General features: G+C 46.8%; 1 protein-coding gene across 1 annotated transcript in view; it reads left to right on the forward strand.

Moving 5' to 3' along the window:
• The window catches only part of col22a1 (collagen, type XXII, alpha 1), a 375,895-nt gene that overhangs the window by 305,433 nt on the left and 45,463 nt on the right, over positions 1-24,999 (forward strand). The window contains exons 38-43 of the mRNA XM_038808788.1: positions 4,131-4,166; positions 10,780-10,824; positions 15,318-15,362; positions 16,693-16,740; positions 20,011-20,124; positions 21,991-22,044. Of these exons, the coding sequence (XP_038664716.1) occupies positions 4,131-4,166; positions 10,780-10,824; positions 15,318-15,362; positions 16,693-16,740; positions 20,011-20,124; positions 21,991-22,044 (342 nt within the window). The remainder of the gene's footprint in view (positions 1-4,130; positions 4,167-10,779; positions 10,825-15,317; positions 15,363-16,692; positions 16,741-20,010; positions 20,125-21,990; positions 22,045-24,999) is intronic.

The raw sequence follows: 24,999 nt of genomic DNA on the forward strand, positions 1-24,999 counted from the left end.
CCTTCAACTGCTTCCTCAATTACCCTTTTTCCATCATAAGGTCAGAAGTGGGGATGTTTGCAGATAACTGCAGAATGTTCAGCACCGATCACAACTCCTCAGATATTGAAGCAGTTCATGTCCAAATGCAGAAAGACGTGGATAATATCCAGGCTTAGGCTGTCTTGCGCAAGTAACATTTGCATCACACAAGTGCCAGGCAATGACAAACTGCAACAGGAGAGGATCTAACTACCGCCCCTTGACATTCAATGGTATTACCATTACTGAATCCCCTCCTATCAATATCCTGGTTTCAACATTGACCAGAAACTGAACTGGACTACCTAAATTAATACTGTGGCTACAAGAGCAGGTCAAAGGCTAGGACTCCTGCAGCGAGTAACGCACCTCATGACTTCCCAAAGCCTGTTCATCATATACAAGGCACATGTCAGGAGGGTGATGGAATACTCCCCACTTCCCTGGATGAGTGCAGCTCCAACAACAATTAAGAAGCTCAACACCATCCAGGCCAAAGCAGCCCACCTGATTGCTCCCCCTTCCACAAACATTCAAACCCTCCACCACCGACGAACAGTGGGAGCAGCATGTATCATCTATAAAATGCACTGAAGGAACTCACCAAGGTTCCTTAGGCAACACCTTCCAAACCCATGCCCACTACCATCTAGGAGGACTAGGGCAGCAGATACCTGGGAACACCACCACCTGAAATTTCCCCTCCAAGTCACTCATCATCTTGACTTGGAAATATATTGCCGTTCCTTCACAATCACTGGTTCAAAATCCAGGAATTCTCTCCCTAACAGCATAGTGGATGCACCTACATTTTGGGAACTGCAGCAGTTCAAGAAGCAGCTCACCACCACCTTCTGAAGGACAACGAGGGATAGGCAATAAATCCTGACTTAACAAGCTATGTCCACACCCCATAAATGCATTTCTAAAAAATATATTGTGTGGCTAGCCCACTGTTATAACCTCACTGGAGGTCCTGCGATCAGGACTTCAAGCTGGCCCGTCGTCTCCCTGTAATATGAACTTCCTCTTTAAGACAGGCAGACCTTCCCGTTTAAAAAGGCGAGGTTTCCTCTTTACAAGTAGAGCCTCAGTTGTATAAAAACCCAGGCTTAGTTACAAGTTCTGGAAGGAGACCCTGAGATGAGTGGAGGAGTACTGTAATTATATCGAAATAAACCTTGTTGTGTAATTTCACTTACGTCTCTGCATTCTGCTACTGCCACCTTCCCACTACTCACAACTAGCCCCGATTACACCGGGCCAATAAGCTGCCAATCAGCTCACCCATCCTTGCACGTAGGCCTATTGAGGCCCATAAGTGGCCAGCTATTGTCCATTGAAAGCCTCTAATCCATATCCAATTCTATAAAATGCTGGGCAGTGGAAGAAAGGTGAGAGTGGGAAGATAATTTTAGAAAACGGTGAAAAGGCAGGAAAGAAGGAGGCGTAATTATTTTGGGAAGGGGGTGCTCTGCACTGCAAGTACCCCTCCAAGATGTGTCCCCCCCCCCACGACTTTGTGCACAGTGCCTCCTCGCCTGGCCGCCAAAACCTAACCCCTCACCCCCACTCCCCCTGGCTAGGATGCTCTATCCCTTTCAGTCCAAAAAGCCCAGGACTTCCCTGGGAATCACATCCATTCCCAATCCTCATGGGCCTGCTAGCAGTCCCAGTAGTGCTCACCATTGAGTTCTGGCGCTTCAGGAACTGCAAGAGCTGCTGGCCAATCTAATAGTATTTGTTGTCTATAAGGGGCTTGGTTAAGCTGCTGGCGGTATGTTACCACTGCAAGGTGCCCTTTTTTAAAAGATGGCTGCTTTCCAAATATTGTCAATATGAGACCTGGGGTGCGATCCTCTGGCCACGCCGCGCCGGAAAAGCAGCTTGCCAGGGCGCAGCATTGCTGTTGAAAGCCAGGAGACCCCGCTCCCGGGATGTACCCGGCTCGCAACACCTCCCGAGATTCAATGCAATTTCGCCCACATTGCGTGGATCACCTTTTTGGTAAATCTGCATATTAGAGCGACATAGTTAGCCTTACTCTAATGTGCAGATTCCCGAGGTACCTGAGGCTTTGGCAGTCAATCCCTTTGCCTCAGAGACCTGGGGCGGGGTTCGCCGATCCCCCCGTCGGGTCGGAGAATCACTGGGGGGGGGGGGGGGGGAGTGTATCCTGCTCTGACAATTGCAACTGAGTTCTCTTGTGCCGGATTTTGGGCGGAGACGGGCATCGTGCCGCGCCGGTTGGGGGCTGTTGGCAGTGGGCCGCCCCCAGCGATTGGGCCCCAATGGGCCGAGTGATCGCCTGTTTTCAGCCAGTCCCGCCGGTGGAGAAATGGACAAGGTCCATACCGGCGGGACCTGGCTTTGAGGGTGGCCTGCAGTGTCCTCGGTGGGGGATCCTGCCCCGGGGGGGTGGCCTGTCCCGCAATTGGGGCCCACTGATCTGCGGGCGGGTCAGTTTCCCTCCGCGCCGGCCTGTGTAAGGCTCTGAGAAGAAACCCCCTGCGCATGTGCAACACACCAGCGGTTCTACGCAAGCGGCAGAACATGCTAGCGCTCCTGCTCATGCGCCAACTTGCGCTGGCTGGTGGAGGCCCTTTGGCGCCGGTTGGCGTGGCACCAACCACTTCAGCACCAGCCTAGCCCCCGGATGTGTGGAGAATTCCTCACCTTCCAGGCGGCCCAACGCCGGAGTGGTTCCCACCACTCTTTGGCGCCAGTACCGCCGATTGCGGGAGAATCCCACCCCTGGATTGAATGCAGTTTGGTACCAGCCCTCCCATATTGTGTTCGGGCTTGGGGGGCGGTCGAGTTTAGTTTTGCTGGCCTCAGAGACGGAGACGTCGACTTTAAATGGCGCCCTTACCTCTCGCTATACATGGTGAGTTCCAGCGAGCAGAGCTTACCACTGTACAAATTAGGGCTCTGTGCGACTTTGGTCGTGCGTTCTCGTTTCAGGCCCCTTATTCAACACGAGTCGCATTGGGTTAGTGTTAGGGCACTGAGAGTGCTGGGAAACACGCAGCTAAATGCGCTCGCTAAGGGACTTTGTCCCCTTTTGGGAGAATCATGCCCCTTGATCTGGCCATACGGCAAGAAAGTGAGTCCTGTCAAAAAAGATGATTGTTAAGCCCCTTGTCCTCATATTGAACTTAGTTAAAGGCACAGGTCAATGAAGACTATGAAAATCATCTCAGTTGGAGTTTTGGATTGAAGCTGGTTGAATTGGATTTTTTTTCAATCCCTGGAAAATCTGAGCCTCTAATTATCATTGCCCATAGAAAATCTTCCATTTATATAGCACGTTTCACAACCCTTTAAGGTGAACAAAGTGCTTTTCAAAGCAAAATGTAGGAGAATATACCGGCTTCTAAGTTGTAACAAATTGTTAAACTTTCATGATAATCTATACTAATGATGTCATTCCAGCTCTAATTGTTAATAGCATTTTCTGAAGACAAAGGCTGTACCTTATGTGAACATTTACCTGGCAGGTTTAATGTCGATGAAAAGGATTTTCCAAAGCTTAAATCTGTATTGTGCAAGTCGAGAGAATTAATCTAATCAGTCCCTGTATTGAAAGAGAGAGTGACCTCTCCAGGGAAACACACTTCACTGAAGTCTGGAGTCACCTTGGATCACACTCCAATTATAGGCTACATTTACACTGTAGGAATTTGCCTGACTTCCCAGCAGAGTGCATGTAATGACAAACAATCATTATGATCACAGTATGTGTCACTGTAAAGCCAAAAGCTTACACATAGTAGTATAAATGTACCCTTTATAATGTTATGGAACTGCTCCTGTCTACAATATTTACCTCCACAGTTATAACAATTCAAAGGATACTTTAGAACATTCTGAAAGCAGTGACATAGATGTAACTTCTTTTATGCATCACACATAGATTATTGACCTATTTGGGCCCATGATATCGCCTTAGATGTTCGCCAAGCCTACTGCTTACACAAACCATGTGTGGACTCGAGTCACATTGTTGCTCATTCGTAACTTCATGATTATATAGAGAATATAGCCCACCAGAAATTGTGAAAGTATATACATGAGAAAAAAATGTTGTTTCTGTTCTGTTCGTCTAGGGCCTTGCAGGACAACCTGGTGAACGTGGCCATCCGGTAGGACAACATTTATAGTAAACATTCAGTTCTTTACAGGAATTAAAGTTGAAAGTTCAACAGTGCAGAGCAACAACAAGCCATGGATTTCTTTATTAAACGGTCTTTCTCAAAGTTAATATCAGAGGGTGGGATTTCTGCCCCACCCCCCACGGTGAATTTTCTGGTGGTGGAGGTGGCTTGCTGACAGGACTTTCTGGTACCAACGAAGCCTATGCCGTTTTGTATGGCTCACCTATCCAACCGCTGCGGAAGCCACCATGGGGAGTAATCACCTTCAGCAGGAAGATCTCGCCATCGGGAAGGGCCGGAAAATCACACCCTATGATTCAATTGAATGGTCCAATGTGATTCCATGGGTTGCCGTAACTCCATCATGGAAGGGACAATTTGGCCCATCATGGCTCTTTGCTGCCTTTGTATCTCCTTCCATGACCTCCCCTGACAACGCATTCCAGGCACTCACCACCCTCCATGTAAAAAACCTGCCTGACACATCTCCTCTAAACTTTGCTTCACGGACCTTAAACCTGTGCCTCTTGGTGACTGACCCCTCCGCCCTGGGAAAGAGTGCCTGCCCATCCACTCTATCCATGCCCCTCATAAACTTGTAAACCTCTATCAGGTCACACCTCAACCTCTGTGGTTCTAATGAAAACAGTCTGAGTCTATTCAGCCTCTCCACATAGCTAACACCTTCCAGACCAGGCAACATCTTGGTAAACCTCCTCTGCACCCTCGCCAAAGCCTCCACATCCAGAAGTGACCAGAATTGTGCACAATATCCCAAGAGGGGCCTTACCCATGTTCTATACAACTATAGCATGACTTGCCAGTTTTTATACTCAATGTCCCGTCCAATGAAGGCAAGCATTCCGAATGCTTAACCACTTATCCACTTGTGTTGGCACTTTTAAAGATCTGTGGACCTGCATGCCCAGGGCTCTCTGACTTTCCATGTTCCTAAGAGTTTTGCCATTTACGGTATATTTCCCCCCTATGTTGTTCCTACCAAAATGCATTACCTCACATTTGTCTGAATTAAACTCCATTTGCCATTTCTCTGCCCAACTCTCCAACCTATCTATGATCTGCTGTATCCTCTGACAATCCTGAACACTATCTGCCACTTTGATGTCATCCGCAAACTTACTAATCAGACCAGCTACAGTTTCCTCCAAATCGTTTAAATAGAACATAGAACAGCACAGCACAGTACAGTCCCTTCGGCCCACAATGTTGTGCCGACCATTTATCCGAATCTAAGATCAACCTAACCTAAACCCCTTCAATTTACTGATGTCTATATGCCTGTCCAAGAGTCACTTAAATGTCCCTAATGACTCTGAATCCGCCACATCCACTGGAAGTGCATTCCACGGACCCACCACTCTCTGTGTAAAGAACCTATCTCTGATGTCTCCCCTATACCTTCCTCAATCTCCTTAAATCTATGTCCCCTCATGACAGCGCTTTCTTCACTGGGGAAAAGTCTCTGGCTATCCACTCTATCCATGCCTCTCCTCACCTTGTACAGCTTTATCAAGTCACCTCTCTTCCTTCTTCGCTCCAATGAGAAAAGCCCTAGCTCCCTCAAGCTTTCTGAAAAGACATGCCCTCCAGTCCCGGCAGCATCCTGGTAAATCTCCTCTGCACCCTCTCCAAAGCATCCACATCCTTCCTATAATGAGGCGACCAGAAATGGACATAATATTCCAAGTATGGTCGAACCAGGGTTTTATAAAGCTGCAGTAAAGCCCCACGGTTCTTAAACTCAACCCCCCCGTTAATGAAAGCCAACACACCATACGCCTTCTTAACAACCCTATCAACCTGGGTGGCAAATTTGAGGGATCTATATACGTGGACCCCAAGATCCCTCTGTTTCTCCACACTTCCAAGAATCCTGCCTTTAACCCTGTATTCAGCATTCAAATTCAATCTTCCTAAATGAATCACTTTGCATTTATCTAGGTTGAACTCCATCTGCCACTTTTCAGCCCAACTCTGCATGTTGTCAATGTCCTATTGTAATCTGCTACAGCTCTCGACACTATCTACAACTCCACTAACCTTCGTGTCATCGGCAAACTTACAAACCCCCTTCCACTTCCTCATCCAAGTCAGGGCACCACTGGTCACCCACCTCCAGGCGAATACTTGCCATCCACTGCCACTCACTGTCTTCTTTCAGCCAGCCAATTCTGTATCCAGACAGCCAAATTTCCCTGTATTCCATGCCCCCTAACTTTCTGAATGAGCCTACCATGGGGAACCTTATCAAATGCCTTACTGAAATCCATATACACCACATCCATTGCCCAGTCTTTATCAGTGCGTCTCATCACATCCTCAAAGAATTCAATGAGGCTTGTGAGGCATGACCTACCCCTCACAAAGCCATGCTGACTATCTTTAATTAAACTATGTTTTTCTAAATATTCCAAAATTCTATCTCTCAGAATCCTTTCCAATAGTTTGCTTACCACAGACATAAGACTGACTGGTCTGTAATTACCAGGGATTTCCCTATTCCCTTTCCCAAACAGGGGAACAACATTTGCCTCCCTCCAATCATCTGGTACTACTCCAGTAGAGAGTGAGGATGCAAAGATCATCGCCAACGGCGCAGCAATCTCCTCCCTCGCTTCCCGTAGTAACCTTGGGTATATCCCGCCAGGCCCAGGGGATTTATCTATCCTGATGCTTTTCAAAATTTCCAGCTCATCCTGCTTTTTTTTAAATTTAGAGTACCAAATTAATTTTTTTAATTAAGGGGCAATTTAGCATGGCTAATCCACCTACCCTGCACATCTTTGGGTTGTGAGGGCGAAACCCACGCAAACACGGGGAGAATGTGCAAACTCAACACAGGCAGTGACCCGGAGCCGGGATCGAACCTGGGACCTCGCCACCGTGAGGCAGCAATGCTAACCACTGTGCCACCGTGCTATCCCTCCTTCTTAATATCAACTTGTTTGAGTTGATTAACCTGGTTCATGCTGTTCTCGTGAGCAACAACGTCCCTCTCTCCAGTGAATACTGAAGCAAAGTATTCATTTAGGGCCTCCCCCATCTCCTCAGACTCTCGGCACAAATTCCCTCCACTATCCCTGATCGGCCCTACTCTCACTCTGATCATCCTCATATTTCTCATGTAAGTGTAGAATGCTTTGGTATTTTCCCTAATCTTTTCCACCAGGGCTTTTTCATGCCCCCTTCTCGCTCCCCTCAGTCCATTTTTGAGTTCCTTCCTGGCTACCTTATAACTCTCTAGAGCCGTACCAGATCCTTGCTTCTTGAGCCTTACGCAAGCTTCCTTCTTTCTCTTGACCAGAAGCACCACTTCTCTTGTCATCCAAGGCCCCTTCACCTTACCATTCCTTCCTCATCTCAGTGGGACAAAACTATCCAGCACTCGCAGCAACTGTTCCTTAAACAATCCCCACATTACTGTTGTGCATTTCCCCAAGAACAATTGTTCCCACTTTATGCTCCTCAGCTCCTGTCTAATAGCAGTATAATTTTCCCTCCCCCAATTAAATATTTTCCCATACTGCCTGTTCCTATCCCGCTTCATGACTATGGTGAAGGTCAAGGGGTTTGGTCACTGTCACCAAAATGCTCTCCCACCGAGACATCTGACACCTCGCCTGGTTTGTTGCCAACCACCAAATCCAATATGGCCTCCCCGCTCGTCCTTCCTGTACACACCTGACATAATCTGCTCCATCCAAACCATTTGCACAAAGAAGGTTCCAGTCAATATTAGGGAAGTTGAAGTCACCCATGACAACAACTCTGATTCTTCTGCACCTTTCCAAGATCTGCCGCCCAATCTGTTCCTCCATCTCTCTGCTGCTATTGGGGGGGGGGGGGGGGGGGGTCTATAGAAATCTCCCAATAAAATTACTGCTCCTTTCTTGTTTCTGACTTCCACCAATACTGACTCAGTGGAAAAACCCTCCTCGATTACCTCCTTTTCTGCAGCTGTGATGCACTCCCTAATTAACAATGCCACTCCACCTCCTCTTTTACATCCCTCCCTATTCTTCTTAGAAAATCTAGACCCCGGAACATCTAACAACCTTCCTGCTCCTGTGAAATCCATGCCTCCGTAATGGCCACAACATCGTAGTTCCAAGTACTGATCCATGCTCTAAGTTCATCTTCCTTATTCCTGACACTCCTTACATTGAAACAGACACGCTTTAACCCATTCCATTGAGTGCAATTTTGCCCCATCAATTGTCTATCCTTCCTCACAGATACGCTGCATACTATTTCTGCCTGTTCAACAGCTACCCTATCCTCTGATCCACAGTTCTGGTTCCCACCCCCCTGCCAAACTAGTTTAAACCCTCCTGAAGTGCTCAAGCAAACCTCCCACCGAGGCGTTTGGTGCCCCTCCAGTTTAGGTGCAATCCATCCTGCATGTACAGGTCTACCTTCCCCAGAGGTATCCCAATGATCCATATATCTAAAGCCTTCTCTCCTGCACCAGCTCTGTGGTCATGTGTTCAGCTGCACTCGCTCTCTGTTCCTTCCCTCATTTGCACGTGGCACTGGTAGTAATCCTGAGATTACTACTCTGCTTGTCCTGCTCTTTAGCTTCCAAGCTAACTCCCTAAAATCACTTTTTAGATCCTCATCCCTTTTCTTAGCTATGTTGTTGCTGCCTATGTGCACCACGACTTCTGGTTGCTCACCCTCTCCCTTAAGAATCCTGTAGACTCGATCCGAGACATCCCTGACCCTGGCACTCCGGAAGCAACATACCTTCCGAGAGTCTCGTTCACGACCACAGAATCTCTGATCCGTTCCCCTAACCATTGAGTCAGGTTCAGTGCCAGAGAGTTGGCCGCTAGGTCCTTCCCTCCCAACAGCATCCAAAACGGTATACTTGTTTTGAAGGGGAACTGCAATGGTGGTTCCCTGCACTGTCAGCCCGTTCCTTTTCCTTCCCCAGGCTGTAACCCAGCTCCTCTTGTCCTGAACCTTGGGTGTTGCGACCTTCCTGTAACTCTTCTCTGTCACCCCCTCTGCTTCTTGGATGATCCTAAGTACATCCAGCTCCAGCTCCAATTCACTAACGCGGTCTCGGAGGAGCTGGAGTTGGGTGCACTTCCCGCAAGTGTAGTCAGTGGGGACACCAGTGGTGTCCCTCATCACCCACATCCTACAGGAGGACATGCAACTGCCCTAGCCACCACCCTCACTGATCTGAATTCCCACAACGATTTAAAAGAAAAAAAAGATTAAACACCCATTAGGCCCTTAAAATATATATATATATATAGCTGCTACTCTCTCAAGTGAAACCTCTAAATTTGGTGATTCTGCTAAATTATAAAAAGATAGCTTGTTGCTCCCCCCCAAAGAATCAAACCAAAAAAATTGGCGATAAAGTCATAACAACTTCCACTCATTGTCCTCTGGTTAGAATGGACGGCAAGCCTTGGTTGCAATCCTTGAAGCCTGATCTGTATATTTAAAGAAGGACCTCATCTGTTTCTCACCGCTGTCCGACTCAGAGGTTCAGTCCATGATCAGAATTAGTGAGAAGTGAACTGAACCACCATGGGTATGCCCACGAGCAATTTAAACTGCAGAATCTCTTCGCATTAATTTTCCTGGATTTGCGCCAACGTCATGCTTCACTTGTGAAGTGAAATCACACCACCACCATCTTAAAATCGCTCCAGATTTTACAATGCGTGCATGACTTTGCTGCGCAAAGTATACAGTGGAGTTGTGTGCTGAATATTACCTCCTACACTGAACAATCTGATTACTTAGCACTGCCTTGATGGCTAGCCAGTCGTCTGTGATAAAGGTAGTGTGTAACTGAGCTATTGTTACCAGGGGTAAAGTTCCTGTGCCAGTCCTGCACTGCATAGTGATTTCTGCTGAAAACAGAATTTGGGGGACATGGGAGCATTGCATAAAAATGGGATGAGATTCTGAGGGAAGCAGTCTTGGAGTGATATTGTCACTGGTCTGGTAATCCGGAGATCCAGGGTAATGCTCTACCCATAGCAGATGGCAAAATTTGAATATTTTAAATAAAATGTCCATGGAACCATTGTCAATTGTTGTAAAAACCCATCTGGTTCACTAACGTCCATTAGGGAAGGAAATCTTCTGTCCTTACCTGGTCTGGCCTACATGTGACTCCAGACCCACAGCAATGCGGTTGACTCCTAACTGCCAGTCAGTTCAAGGAAAATTAGGGTCGGCAACAAATGCTGACCTTGCTAGTAATGCCCACGCCCCATGAAAGAATAAAGAAAAAAAGATAAGGCTACGATGTCAAGCTTTGTTGACAAGGCTGACATAGGTCGTGCTTCAGGAATAACCACTTGAGCTTGGAAGCAAAGGGTGGCAGCACCCAGTGCAAAATAACACCTACATGGGGAGGAATTTGGAGGGGAAACTGCCCAAAGCTACATATTTGCAAAATATTTTGGTGACACAGCATTATTTTTTTCTCTTGTATGTGAAAGTTATTTAAAGTTGCATTTAATTCATCTAGAAGTACTGTGTCATCGTTATTATTCAAATTTAGATGATTATTTTTGTACAAAACTGAATTTTCATTTTTACTTGCCAGGGTCCAAGAGGCACGCCTGGAACCGCGGGCCAGCCTGGGAATGATGTAAGTCTTGCTGAAATCCTTAAAACGTTTGTCACTTCAGCATAAATAACTGAGTAACCTGAATAATCTTAAGGTGTCACACCTGCTAACAAATCTTACAGACTGCATTACAGTTAGATTTCACCCCGGATGGACCAACACAGGAGAAGGGAAGTCTTGGAAGAACCATCACGGTCTGCATTCACACACTGTGAAGTGGCATTATTTTAGATCTGAGAATGGATTAGCCTGTCATCCACCCTTCCAGTGGGTCAAGCCCAGCACAGGAAGATTCAAGTAGAGCGGAAGGAAGGAAAAGCATTTCACATAAAGAAGTTTCCCATTTAACACTGGGAGCAATTAAGGACAACAGTGTAAAACGCGTAATATCACTTGGGGCGATCCATTGAAGTCAATGGAAATGAAAATCAGGAGAGATCATTAACAGGTAGCCAAGCCAAAATTGGGCATTTTGCACTATGGACAATAGCCTGAACTTAGTAGGATAGTAATGTGAACATTCTGAACTATTTATATATGTTGGAACTAGATGGAAGGGAATTCATCCAGTTAATCCAGTTAATTTAGTGTTATCCCATCAATTCATCAATTAAATAACTTTTTTTCCCGAAAAGCACCTCGTTTTTCTAGAATGGGAAAAACAAATGTGAGCCAATCTGGATAAGGAATGTATCAATGCTCTCTTAATTGCACATTGAAGTTTGCTGGAATCCGCTTTATCTGTTTTCCCCTCTTCACAAAGCTGTTAACAGTTATGGTTAAAGTAAACATGCTCAAAACTTTTGAAGCACAAGGTGTAGCAAAGCATTTTCTACTTTAAAACAAATCAGATATATTTGGGACGTTATAGTTCCACCCTCAACTTTTCATTCATTTGCTCTGCCAATGATCTAACTAATTGAGACTATTACAATAGAAGATACTTGATGGGCTAATGAGGGAACAAAGCAGGGTGGTGGATTTGGGTGAATAAGTCCAAAGCTCTTGCTTCTGATTTCTCTGTGGTGAAACTGTCTTGAAAATTTGTCGGTGGATTCTCCGTTCCTGAGACTAAGTGCACTTCCAAGACAGCAAAGCTGGTGTCGCACCTGGACTGATTCACCGACTGTAAAGGGGCTAGCACTGGCATCATGTGGAACACAATCGATTCCAATGAGAAATGGTGCCGGATTAGCTCAATTCGTGATTGACACTCAGGAGGCCGAAGCCGCATACACACACTTCACTCCCCACACACACCATACCAGCCAATAAGATGGCAGCAAGGAGAGCAGCCCCAGATTCATGGACGCCAAGCTTGAGACCCTCATGGACACTGCAGGGCAAAAGCAGGCCACCCTGTACCCCGCCCTGGTGGCAGAGGCAGTAAGTGCCACCAGCAGCGCCATCTGGGCCGGCCTGAAGTCTGTAAAACAATGTGCACGACCCCCAGAGGGTGGCCAGAATGAGTAGGCAGCAATGTGCCTCTGGCACCAACCCCATCCCACACACCTACAACCCCCCCCCCCAGCCCCACAACCACCAGGAAGGTGGCTAAACCCCCACCATGCACCACATGCCAGCACCCATGCCGGTCGATATGGCCGGGTGCCCTGGCCACTGAATCTACGAGCTACCCACCTCCTAGGCTGCAGTCATTGGACTGTTTTTTGTTTCCCCCTCGGCCCCTCCCATCGCGCTCCAAGGAGATGGCCACTCATAACCACTGGAAGCGGGAGAAGACTGGAAGGTGACCACTGGACCCATGGCAGAGCAGCGGGCCCTGGATGTAGTCCAGGAAAGGGCAGTTGCCGGGGTGGAGTTCGGCCTCGGGCGAGGATGTGAGACCCCGCAGAGTTGCAGTTCCCACTACCACATGTGCCCATACCCCTCCCCCAACACCATTCTTACCTTCGGGTTTTTGGCTTCTGGAATGGACGGTCCCATCGATCGTGGAGATGCAGTCGGAGAGCCAGGGATTACAAGAGGGGTTATCAGCAATCATCCAGCACCTGCAGGTGCAGGCAGAGTCCAACCGCGTGCAGGAACAGAAGGTCGTGCCGACTATATGTGCCACCCAGGCCAACAACACACAGATGGTATCCACGGTGAAGGCCTTGGGGGCTAGAATATCGGCAAAGGATCAACATGTTCATGTCCTGGGGCATAAGGCCAGAAAATTAATCACCGGCTAAGATGACATGGGTGCAGGGCACAGTTTAGCAATAGGGGCTAGGGCATATTAAACATGTGATAAAACCTGCCTCGGTGCTCTGGCAGAAGTGTGTGAGTGGTGGCTGGCCCTCACCGGCAGCAGAGGGGAGGGGGGGGGGGGGGGACTTTTAAGACGTTGGGGATGGACTTGGTTCAGGGACTGCAGTTCAGCCAGCGCTCACCGCACCAGTGTCCCCCCGCCCACCAATCCTGCCTCTGCCACCGCAGGGATTGGATGGGATCACGTGATGGAATGGCCAGCTTGAATGCAGGGCTCACCCGGGGGGCGCGGTGCAAAGTACTGCAATGGGCAGGGGTCAGACATTGTCATATGATGCGGAGCAGCAGAGCTCATCCAAGAGCGGGTTACTAACATCCTCCACCTCATGAACCAGGCCCGGTGTTATTGCACCTCTGCTGCGCGATGTTGTGGAGGAAGCACCAGGCCACCATGATGTGGGCAACCTTTTCAGTGTCATACTGGAGGGTCCAGGCACCTGAACCACATCTTCAGCATGCCAAAGCATCGCTCGATCACACCTTTGGTCGCTGCATGGTGTCGTTGTAGCGAGTCTTTGTGGTCTGTGGCCTTCGGATAGGCGTCATCCGCCACATCCGCAACGGATAAGCCCTGTTGCCCAGAAGCCAATCCCCAGCCAGGGGTGTGCCTCGAAGAGGCCGGGGATCATCGAGTGTGCCAGGATGTCTTCACACTGCCCATGTATCAGGTGCAGACGTGCATGCTGCGCATCTGATAGTCACATATCAGCTGCACATTCATCGAGTGGAACCCCTTTCGGTTTGTGTAGAGTGGCCTGTCCTCTACAGATGCTCATAGGATGACATGCATTCCATCGATCACCCCCTGGACCCTGGGACATCTCGGTGATGGCAGTGAATCCTGCTGCCCAGGCATCCTGGTCGGCTCGGTCCACATTGAAATGGATGTATTGTGCTGACTGGGTATACAGGGCCCCTGTGTCACCGTGGATGTGCTTGTGCACCAAGCTCTAAGGGATCCTCACTCAATGCCTGGAAAGGACCCATCACCTTGACAGCCACCAGGAGCGGGTATCCTCCCCTATTCTCCCGCGGTGCCAGGTGTGCCATGATCTGCCAGATATGTTGCACTATCCCACTACTCAGGCAGAGTCTTCGACAGCAGGCCTGGTCTGGCAGGTCCTCGAATGGTGCCACTGTTGAGGCACTGGAGAATTGCAATTTGACGTGAAACCGGTACCCGCCACAATTTTGGTGCCCAAAATGATTCTCCGACCAATCGCGTTTCCCGATTCTGGTGGCAGCCAAAGGAGCATCCCGCACTATGTTTGAGCAACACTGGGAGGTGGCACAGCTGTGATGCCCTTTGATGGATTTTCCATCCCCCTCCTATTTGGCGGTATCTTCTGCTCACGGCGAAGGCGACCCTGCAGGGTGGGTCTCCGGTGGTGCAGCCGCAAAGCAACACAAATGGCAAAGATCCCACCAGCAGCCAATGGCAAGCCACCAGAAAACCCACCGCATGGAGGTCGGAAAATCTGAGCCCTGTATTGCAATTCACAGTCTGGAACAATAAATGAAAAGAAACGGACCAATTGCAAGTACCAGAGGTTTTCTTTGCCGAAGGAGCTGTCTTCAAGAATAATATCCTTGAGGAAAGAAGATACTAGTTGGTCATCCCTTGAGTTGACATGGAATTTTAAAATATGGTTAAATTGTTTGAAGTGAAATCTAATGTTCAGCATTGCAGCCGCTTAATTGCCTCTTCAGGATTTTGCCAGAGGGAACTATTTCTCACAATCCCAGCATAATATAAGTAATATACAGCTCGGACGATGTTGAGGGTAACTGCCTCATCACTGCACTACCAACATTCCCACATGCGAACCATTCTGGCTGTCTGGGGGAATTAGCTCAAGTGGTAGAGCGCTTGCTTTGCATGAAAGAGGTAGTGGGATCGATGCCCACATTCTCCAATTTGATTTTAAGGGGCTGTTTAGCACAGGGCTAAATCGCTGGCTTTGAAAGCAGACAAAGGTAGGCCAGCAGCATGGTTCAATTCCCGTATCAGCCTCCCCGAACAGGTGCCGGAATGTGGTGACTCGGGGATTTTCACAGTAACTTCATTTGAAGCCTACTTGTGACAATAAGTCATTTTAATTTAATTTTATTCATTTCAGAATGTAGTTCCACTTTTGGATCATTCACTGGGCTGCAACAATTTGGAATTGCTGTATCAAACTATTCTTGGCTACTGAAGTGGTTGATTTTTGTGAGATGTTTTCTGATTTGTTTTTCAGGGTTTACAAGGCCTTCGAGGCGATCCAGGACCTCCAGGAGAACCTGTATGTTAACTTTCCCAAATACGCCATTACTACCTTTTCATAGAAACAGTTTCATTTTGCTCTTTCGCTTGCTCTTACCATTTATCTAGTCACAGTTATCTTAATTTTCCTCACTGATGGCTGATTATTCTTCATTGAAATTTTTTTTCTCTTTGGCTTTTTTTACTCTTTCTAGTACCCAGTATCACATTCTCTTTCTCGCATTTGTCTCCCTTACACCGTTATAGTTCCTCGGTTTCTCTTTGTTCTTCCCAGCTCCATAAGGGCCTCTCAGAACTCTGACCATATGTGAACCCTGAGCATATCAGAGGAAGCACTTGTGTGTAATCTGATCCAAGGTTTCTCTCAGTGATACTCTGTGCTGTCCCTCGGAAGGGTCAGATGAGGAACCAAGGGTGACTTAGCTTCATAATTTCATCAAAGAGAAATGTGTCCAAGTTTGACCAATTTTACATGGCTATATTGAAGATATACGGATGATGCAATTTGAAGTGCATCTAAATGTTGACATTATAAGATGGCTGTTTGTTTTTTTGCTGCCATTTTCACCCAAAGTCTCCCTACAAGATTGTGTCCGATGCCATTCAGACTGGGAGGCAGGCTCACCAATGCAAGACAGACAATCCTCTGAAATTCCGGCTCTACCCAAATCTCTATGCTGCTGAGCACAGGAAATATCTCAATGTGCTGGTTGTATTTCCACGTACATGTAGCTGAAGAGACTGGAGAGCCTCTGTGTTTCAGTACATTATCGTAAAGATTAGGAGCTCAAGGGCTTTGGGGATTGGACCTTCAGCCGCCTTCTTCCTCATGCTAAATCGCTGACTATGGGTGTGCCTCTTTATAGGAATTTGGAGCAGAAGTAGGCATTTCAGCCCTTCGAGCCAGCTCTGCCACTGGATCAGGTCAGGGCAGGTTCAGCATAGTGGGCTAGATAGCTGGCTTGAACAATGCCAGCAATGCGGGTTCAATTCCTGTACCAGCCGCCCTGAACAGGCGCCGGAACGTGGCGATTAGGGGCTTTTCACAGTAACTTCATTGAAGCCTACTTGTGACAATTGATTATTATTATTATTAGATCATGGCTGATCTTCATATTCCCTTCTTTCGCCCCTCCCCTCTTTTTGCAATTTTAACATGAGCATCTCATCTCCAAACCAAAGATGCTAACTTTACCATATTCAATTTGTGAATACATTTATTTCAGAAAAGAATCAGAGATAAAGAAGCGTAGCTAACATTGCCTGTAAAATTGATTAATTCGTTACAAACAAATGCAGCATCAGCATAGTTATGTTCCACTGATATAATAGTATTTTCTGACCTACAGGCATCATTACCTCTTATTTCAAGGGGACAGATAGAATACATGGTTCAGGTGAGTGGTTTGGTGGTCTCATATACAATTGGCTTGTGGGTGGGGTTGGGGGTGTGTGGAAATTGTCTGGCAATTTAAAGCAGCAGGCAGTACTCAGTACTGAGATAGTTGAACCAATGCTCGGTAAAACAATCATTGTGACCACACCATGCCTTACCATGGACAACTTGTTGTCGTCCTTAGTGCTGAGAGTGAATCTATAATTTGCTAATCCATTTATAGGTCAGCACCTCGTTATAAAAAAAGGTCATGTGATGTTTAATGGGGGGACAAAATATACACCAGAATTTGGTAAAGTTCTTGCTTTCTCTGCTATCACAAGAAAAAAAGACCCTGCAAATTCTCTCCTGTGCTTTCGTTTTTCAGTATCGAGAATGAAAAATATGCTGCCGCATCTTGTTCATTTCCTCTTGCTTGCAGCTATTCCTATTCCTAGTACAGCACTTATTACTATTGTTCTCAGTTATTGAACTGTTTTGTAATGATGTCACAGTGGTTGATTGAATATTACCCTAAGGTAGATCCTGTAAGATTACCTCCTGATCTTATTAACCAGAAGGTAATATGAATGTCAATGACTCTTTAATTGACTAATCAAGCATTCTGTATGACATCATGCATTCTGTTAGCCAATTCATTAACAGTTGCAAGTGTTGTTGAAAGATGATTGTTTGTGTTATTACGGTGAATAAGGTAACGACAGTTGAAGTGTTGGTAATCTAATTTTCACACCAAGAGATCGTGAGTTGAAATGCAGGTTAATCAATTGCATTTCAAGGAAAACAGTGAGGGGTTTGGGTACTGTTCCAATTAAGGGGGGATGTGAAGCTACATGTGGGATATTAAATTAAACTCTTGGGCGGGACTCTCTGGCCACCCAACCACGTTTTTAGGGGTGACACGGTGGTACAGTGGTTTGCATTGCTGCCTCACAGCACAAGGGAACCAGGTTCAATTCCAGCCTTGGGTGACTGTGTGGAGATTGCACATTCTCCCCATGTCTGCATAGGTTTCCTCCGGGTGTTCTGGTTTCTTTCCACAGTCCAAAACATGTGCAGGCTAGGTGCATTGGCCATTCTAAATTGTCCCTTAGTGTTCAAAGGTGTGCGGGTTAGGCGGGATTATTGGGATACAGGGATGGGGAGGGGAGTGGGTCTAGGTTCGGTGCTCTTTCAGAGGGCCGGCGCAGACTCGATGGGCTGAATGGCCTCCTTCTGCACTGTAGAATTTCCCACTGCTGTCAATGGGAATTTCCATTGAATCCAAGCCATGTCGGCAGGAAACCTGAAGTCGGTAAGACCAGAGAATCCCGTTGCCACCGAACAGCCGGAGAATTCTGGCCCTTGTCTTTGTCTACTGAAAATTGAAATAAGACTGATCCAGCTTAAAAATTTAAGAAATTTGTTGACATGCATTTCTGATGAAATGCTCACAGTGCCCCATAAGGTGTGGACACTGCCAAAACTATAAAACGTAGAAGTAATATCAAGAGTAAAAGTTTATTGAATTGTCACTACTGTTAATAAGGATAAGTTAAGGTGACATTTGCTGACAGTTTTATTGTATATTTTGGACATTGGGCTGGATTTCTATGGAGCTGGGGAAACTCTTGCGGAAGTGTAAAAATGGAGCACGGGTTGAATGTGCAAACTACACACGGACAGTGACCCAGAGCCGGGATCGAACCTGGGACGAGGCGCTGTGAGGCAGCAGTGCTAACCACTGTGCCACCGTGCTGCCCTATGTTCCCTCTAATTTAACTTCTGTGTTGCCCAGTTGTGGTACTATGCAGTCCCTTTAATACTGTGATACATCTTAAAGGGATCACGTTTTGTGTCTGGCCGATTTGTGTCAAATAGCATACCAGAAATGTGGGGGTTTTACGACTCCCTGCAGGGATGGAACTTGAACTGCATTCAATTTCTCTCCTACACTTCAGAGTATGAGCTACCCAGGTGACTAGAGCGCTGAGCTTATTCCCAATTTGAAGGAACTCCCCACAGTATATAAACAGGAAGGTGACCCTGCGGAGAACGGAAAGGAGGGATTGTTGTAACTAGTGTGAGAATAACAGTTGTATCCTGTCAGCCTGGCCTCTTGTGGAGTTCTTGCCTCTGTCTACAACACTGGCGATGAGGATAAAGTAGAGCTGCCGCAGCCACACTTTCTGCCACTAGCCAGCCTCCGTTATGCCTGGAGAGGCCTTTCCCACAACTGGAGCGATGGCGCTCTGAGGAAAACTCAAGCATTTCGACGGCGACTCAGGTTATTGGGTTCAGTATGTCGAAAGACTTGAACATTTTTTTCGCACTATTGCTATCACCAATGACGAGTGACAGACCGTTACCTGACTGATCGCCATTGACACACCAACTTATGTACTCATAAGGAACTTGGCTTGCCTGGGCAGGCCGGATGCACTGCCATCTGTCATGCTGATTGATCTGGTGGGCCATCACCTGAATCCAGAGCCCCTGGATTATGGTCCGATGGTACAGCTCCTCTTCATTTGTGGACTTTGGGACCGGGCGACGCAGTGCAAGTTGCTAATAGAGACGCCACTGACCCTCGACAAGTCTGTCAATGTTGGTTCAAGCCAGGGTCCGCATCCGGAGGGAGAAGTGCATTTTTCAAGCGACGGAGATCACATAGCGCGGCTCCCAAATATACAGTAGGGGCGCCTCCATCCATAAAAATTCTATGCTTTATCACAAGAACACATATGTCTGCACTATCCATCCTGTTCTTAAGCTGTTTAGATCACCGTCGTTTATTTTAAGGTACATTGTGATGCTTCATACTCACAAAGGAGGGAGGGATTTTTAAAAATATGAGTGTAGACCAAATACGTTTATTTTAAAAATATCTCTGCTAAAAGATCTACATCCGGCCTACTATCTTTGATTATTGTGTTTTGTTAGGCAGGTTAATGATGAATCATTATTCCATCCTTTTCATGGTCATTTGTTTACCTCACAATGCAGCCGAGTGCAGCACTTCTTTTGGACTAATGAACTCCATTGGACATCAGCATCATTTGTTGTTTTTGTTCCTTCTGAGGAGCAGTGGAAAATATAGGCCGGAGCACCAAAAGAGACTCAAAATTCTTCACCTCAAAATGAATCTGGAATGACTGCCATTTTACCAGTGGAATCAAATCTCAGTTGATTGGGAACTACTGTTGAACTGGACCATGCAAATTGGCAATCCTAATGGTCAATAGAATGAAAATGGATTCTTTCTGACATCACTTTTGTTTGGCTCCCTCAGGACTTGTGCACCAGCTGCCCAGTCGGTCCACCTGGACTCCAAGGTCTACCAGGTTTGAGAGGAAGCAAAGGTCATGCAGGTCCCGTTGGGAAAGATGGAAAAGATGGCCTAATGGTATGTGAGCACCAAGGGCTTCAAAAGCAAGAGTAAAATCCTGACGGACAAGCTTTCCCAGAATAAACCTGTTTTAGTTTTTATTCATCCATGTGGAAGTCCATACGCTGATTGTACACTATGATAAGGGGAGGTGGTGGCATAGTGGTACTGTCTCTGGACCAGTAAACCAGAGGTCCCAATAATGCTCTTGTGACCCGGGTTCGAATCCCGCCACTGCAAATGGTGAAATACGAATTTATTTTTTAAAATCTGGAATTAAAAGTCTAATGATGACAATGAAGCCATTGTTAGTTGTCGTAAACACCCATCAGGCTCACTAATGAACTTTAGGGAAGGAAACCTGCCACCCTTGCCTGGTCTGGCCTGCATGTGACTCCAGACCCACAGCAGTGTGTTTGACACTTAACTGCTCCCTCAAGGGCAATTTAGATGAGCAATAAATACTGGCCCAGCCAACGACACCCACATCCCATGAATGAATTTAAAAAAAGATTGGAGAAGCAAGCGCAATCTTCTTGGAGAAGAGAAGCTTTACAGAAGATTTGATTGACATGTGCACTTTCGTGATTGGTCAAGACTGAGTAGATGGAGAGAAACTGTTCCCAATGGCAAAAGGGTCAGAGACAATTGATTTAATGTGAATGGCAAAAGAACCAAAGGCAATTTGAGGAAAATCTTTTCTACACAGTGTGTGGTTAGAATCTGGAATGCACTGACAGCGTTGTGGAGGCAGATTCAATTGTGGCTTTCAAGAGAGTTTGTATAATCACGTCACAAAGCTTGTTGCAGGGCGACAGGGTGGAGAAGTGGAAAGTGGGAAAGGGACGAGCTGCGTTGCACTTACACAAAGCCCGACATAATTTGACAAGCTGGGCGAGGTCCAGATTACCAGTCATAATGAAAACAGGGGGGAGGGGAGGGGGGGTTCCAAGGTCATTGGAGGCTCTAGGTGGCAGGGCTGTGGGCAAGGTAGTACCCTGGCACTCCCACTGACACCTTGGCACTGCCACCCAGGCACCCTGGCATGTGCCTGGGTGTCAGGTTGCCCATGCAGGAGTCAGACCCAGGGGCGCCCTACACTTGAGAGATGGGGTGAGGTGGGGGGGGGGGGGGGAGACTTGAGGACACCCAAGAGGTAAGTTGGGGATATGGGGTGATGTGGGTGGAGGGGGGAGGGCGGCAGAGGCTGTGGTGAGGGAGTGTCGAAGGATAAGGGCAGCATTTACAAATGGCGCCCCGATCCACGAGTCATCATCCTGCACTGACGCTCTGAGCTCGTCAATGCAGGAAATTAGTGGTGCCACCTCGACGGCACTGCAGGCGCCGAGAAACACCCCGCGATAAGCGCCCAAACTGGGACTCTGCTTTTTGCACATTAAATCACGCTCTGGTGTTGGTCACTAAGGGCTTGGCAATGCAAAACCAAGAAATTCTAGCATTGTGATTTTATATTATGAGGAAAGTTTGAGGAAGATAGACATGTTTTCTTTGGAAAAGAGGAGAAATAGGGGGGAATTAATTGGTCTTGAGATTGACAGATTGTTAATCACATCTTTGGGAAAGACAGGTGGGCAGACAAAATATTTTTGCTCCATGAACTTGTAGAATGGATAAAGACCACACAAACAAATTCAAGAAACAACAAATTGCATTTCTTGATAAGATGTTTACTGAGGGATATGACTAAGTATATTGAAGTCAGCCAGTAAGTTAGTTTTTAAAACATAGAGTATTTGGGAATTTACTTCCCTCAGAAAGCGATTAAGCTGTTAAGGGGTATATCATCCTGTTCTCTCATTTTAAAGTAAATTGTGATGTGTTATATGCACAAACGTTGTATACTTAACTTTTCTTTTGCATTAGGGTGAGCAAGGACCACCAGGGCCTCCAGGACCACAAGGGCCAGCAGGAACAGTGGTAAGAAAACACATAAATTTCACAATGTACTTCTCTGAATCAAAGATCCTGAAAATATTGTCCTTCCCTCATTGAGAATAGAAGTAGACTCTTGCAATGATAATCTTGCCAAAAACAATCAGATATCAATATGCTTTTCCCCCTCCTTGCCCACGACGAGAACTACATCTGTTATCCCAGAACCTGCATGGTCCAGTAAGACTCCCAGCATAAACCCATGCGCTGACATGGCCTGAGGTGGCTGCAGGCAACATCCAGAAGACTTGGAAGCACAAAATAAGCTATTTGCTTCAATGAGAAGATTGAGCACATTCCTACCTGGTTTACATCATTTTCAATTCGCTGCTATGCTCTCTGGTCCCTCGGTTCTGAGGAAAGGAGATGGAAGAAACAGAAACATCCCTCCCTCATCCTGTGTGTTACTGCACGAGGCCTCAACTTAATCCAGAAAAGTCAGGGCTGTGCACAATGAGCAGAAACCCAACAAGCATATTTCTTGTTGTAAGGTGATGTACGTTCTATTCAATAGGTCTCAGAAAGAGGTTTAGAAGATTGTACATTTTGAACATTAAAATGTAATTGGTAACTCATAACTATATACAGTTTGGCTTCTGCCAGCATAACCTGACCTCATTACAGCCCTGGTTCAAACATGGGAAAAAAAGCTGAACTCCAGAGTTGAGGTGAGACTGACTGCCCTTGACATCCAAGCAGCATTTGAACGAGTACAGTATCAAGGAGCCCGAGCAAAAATGAAGTCAATGGGAATCAGGGGCAAAACACTCCACTGGTTTATATAATAATGAGGGGCATAGATGAGGTAGATAGTCAACATCTTTTCCCAAAGGTAGAGGAGTCTAGAACTAGAGGGCATAGGTTTAAGGTGAGAGGGGGAGATACAAAAGAGACCAGAGGGGAAATTACTTCACATAGAGGGTGGTGAGCATCTGAAATGAGCTGCCAGAGGCAGTGGTAGAGGTGGGTACAATGTTTTCCTTTAAAAAAAGTTAATTACATGGGTAGGGTGGGTATAGAGGGATATGGGCCAAATGCGGGCAAGTGGGACTAGCTTAGTGATAGAAACTGGGTGGCATGGACAAGCTGGGCCAAAGGGCCTGTTTCTATGCTGTAAACATCTATGACTCTATGGCTGGAGTCATACCTGGCATAAAGGAAGATGGTTGTGGGAGTTGGAGGTCAGTCATCTCAGTCCTGGGACATCGCTGTGGGAGTTCCTCAGGGTAGTGTCCTAAGCCCAACCATCTTCAGCTGCTTCATCAATTATCTTCCTTCCCACATCATGTCAGCAGTGGGGATGTCTGCTGATGATTGCACAATGCTCAGCACCATTTGTGACTCCTCAGATACTGAAGCAGTCCATGTACAAATGCAGCAAGACCTGGACCATATCAATGCTTTGACTGACAAATGCCAAGTTACATTCATGCCACACAAGTGCCAGGCAATGACCATCCCCAATAAGAGAGAATCAAACCATCACTACTTGAGATTCAATAATCTTTATTGTCACAAGTAGGCTTAAATTGCAATGAAGTTACTGTGAAAAGCTCCTTGTGACCACATTCCAGTGCCTGTTCGGGTACACAGAGGGAGAATTCAAAATGTCCAAATTACCTAACAGCACGTCTTTTGGTAGTAGTGGGAGGAAACCCGCACAGACACAGTGAGAACGTGCAGACGCCGTACAGACAGTGACCCAGTCGGGAATCGAACCTGGGACCCTGGCACTGTGAAGCCATAGTGCTAACCACTGTGCTACCATGCTGCCCAATGGCATTACTATCAATGAATAACCCACTATCAACATCCTGGGGGTTACCATTGACCAGAAACTGAACTGGACTAGCCAAATGTACTGTGGCTACAAGAGCAGGTCAGAGGCTAGGAATCCTGAAACGAGTAACTCACCTCCTGACTTCGCAATGGTTGTCCACCACCTACAAGAAATGTGATGGGATATTCCCCACTTGCTTGGATGAGTGCAGCTCCAACAACACTCAAGAAGCTTGACACCATCCAAGGCAAGCAGCCCTCTTGATTGGCACCCCTTCCACAAACGTTCACTCCCTCCATCACCGGCGCACAGTAGCAGCAGTGTGCACCATCGATAAGATGCACTGCAGAAACTACAGAAAGGTACCCCTTAGTCAGCACCTTTTCAAACCATGACCACTACCATCTAGAATGACAAGAGAAGCAGATACCTGAAAACGCCACTAACTGGAAGTTCCCCTCCAAATCACTTACCATCCTGACTTGAAGATAGATCACCATTCCTTCACTGTCATTGAGTCAAAATCCTGGAACTCCCCAAATGTCAGCAAATTTAAGGAGCTGGTCATCGACTTCAGGAAGCCAAGTGTCCTACACACCCATGTCTGCATCTATGGTGCTGAGGTGGAGATGGTTGACAACTTCAAATTCCTCAGTGTAAACATCATCAATAATCTGACCTGGTCCACCCACATCGACGCTACAGCCAAGAAAACACAACAGTGCCTATACTTTCTCAGGAAACTAAGGAGATTCGGCATGTCCACATTGACTCTTAACAATTTTTCCAGATACACCATAGAAAGCATCCTATCTGGCTGCATTACAACTTGGTATGGCAATTGCTCGGCCCAAGACCATAAGAAACTACAGAGAGTCGTGAACATAGCCCAGTCCATCACATGAAACTGCCTCCCGTCCATTGACTCTATCCATATCTCCCGCTGCCTCGGGAATGGGCAGCATAATGAAACAACCCTACCACCAAGGTTATTCTATCTTCCAACCTCTTCCATCGGGCAGAAGATACAAAAGTCTGAGAACTCGCAGTAACAGATACAAAAACAGCTTCTTCCCCGCTGTAACCTGAATGAACCTCCAATGGACTGAACTCATCTCTCTAGGCATCTTCTCTCGAGTTGTAGCACAATATTCCATCTG

This window comes from Scyliorhinus canicula, chromosome 10 (assembly GCF_902713615.1).
Source record: "Scyliorhinus canicula chromosome 10, sScyCan1.1, whole genome shotgun sequence".
NCBI classification, from domain to species: Eukaryota; Metazoa; Chordata; class Chondrichthyes; order Carcharhiniformes; family Scyliorhinidae; genus Scyliorhinus; species Scyliorhinus canicula.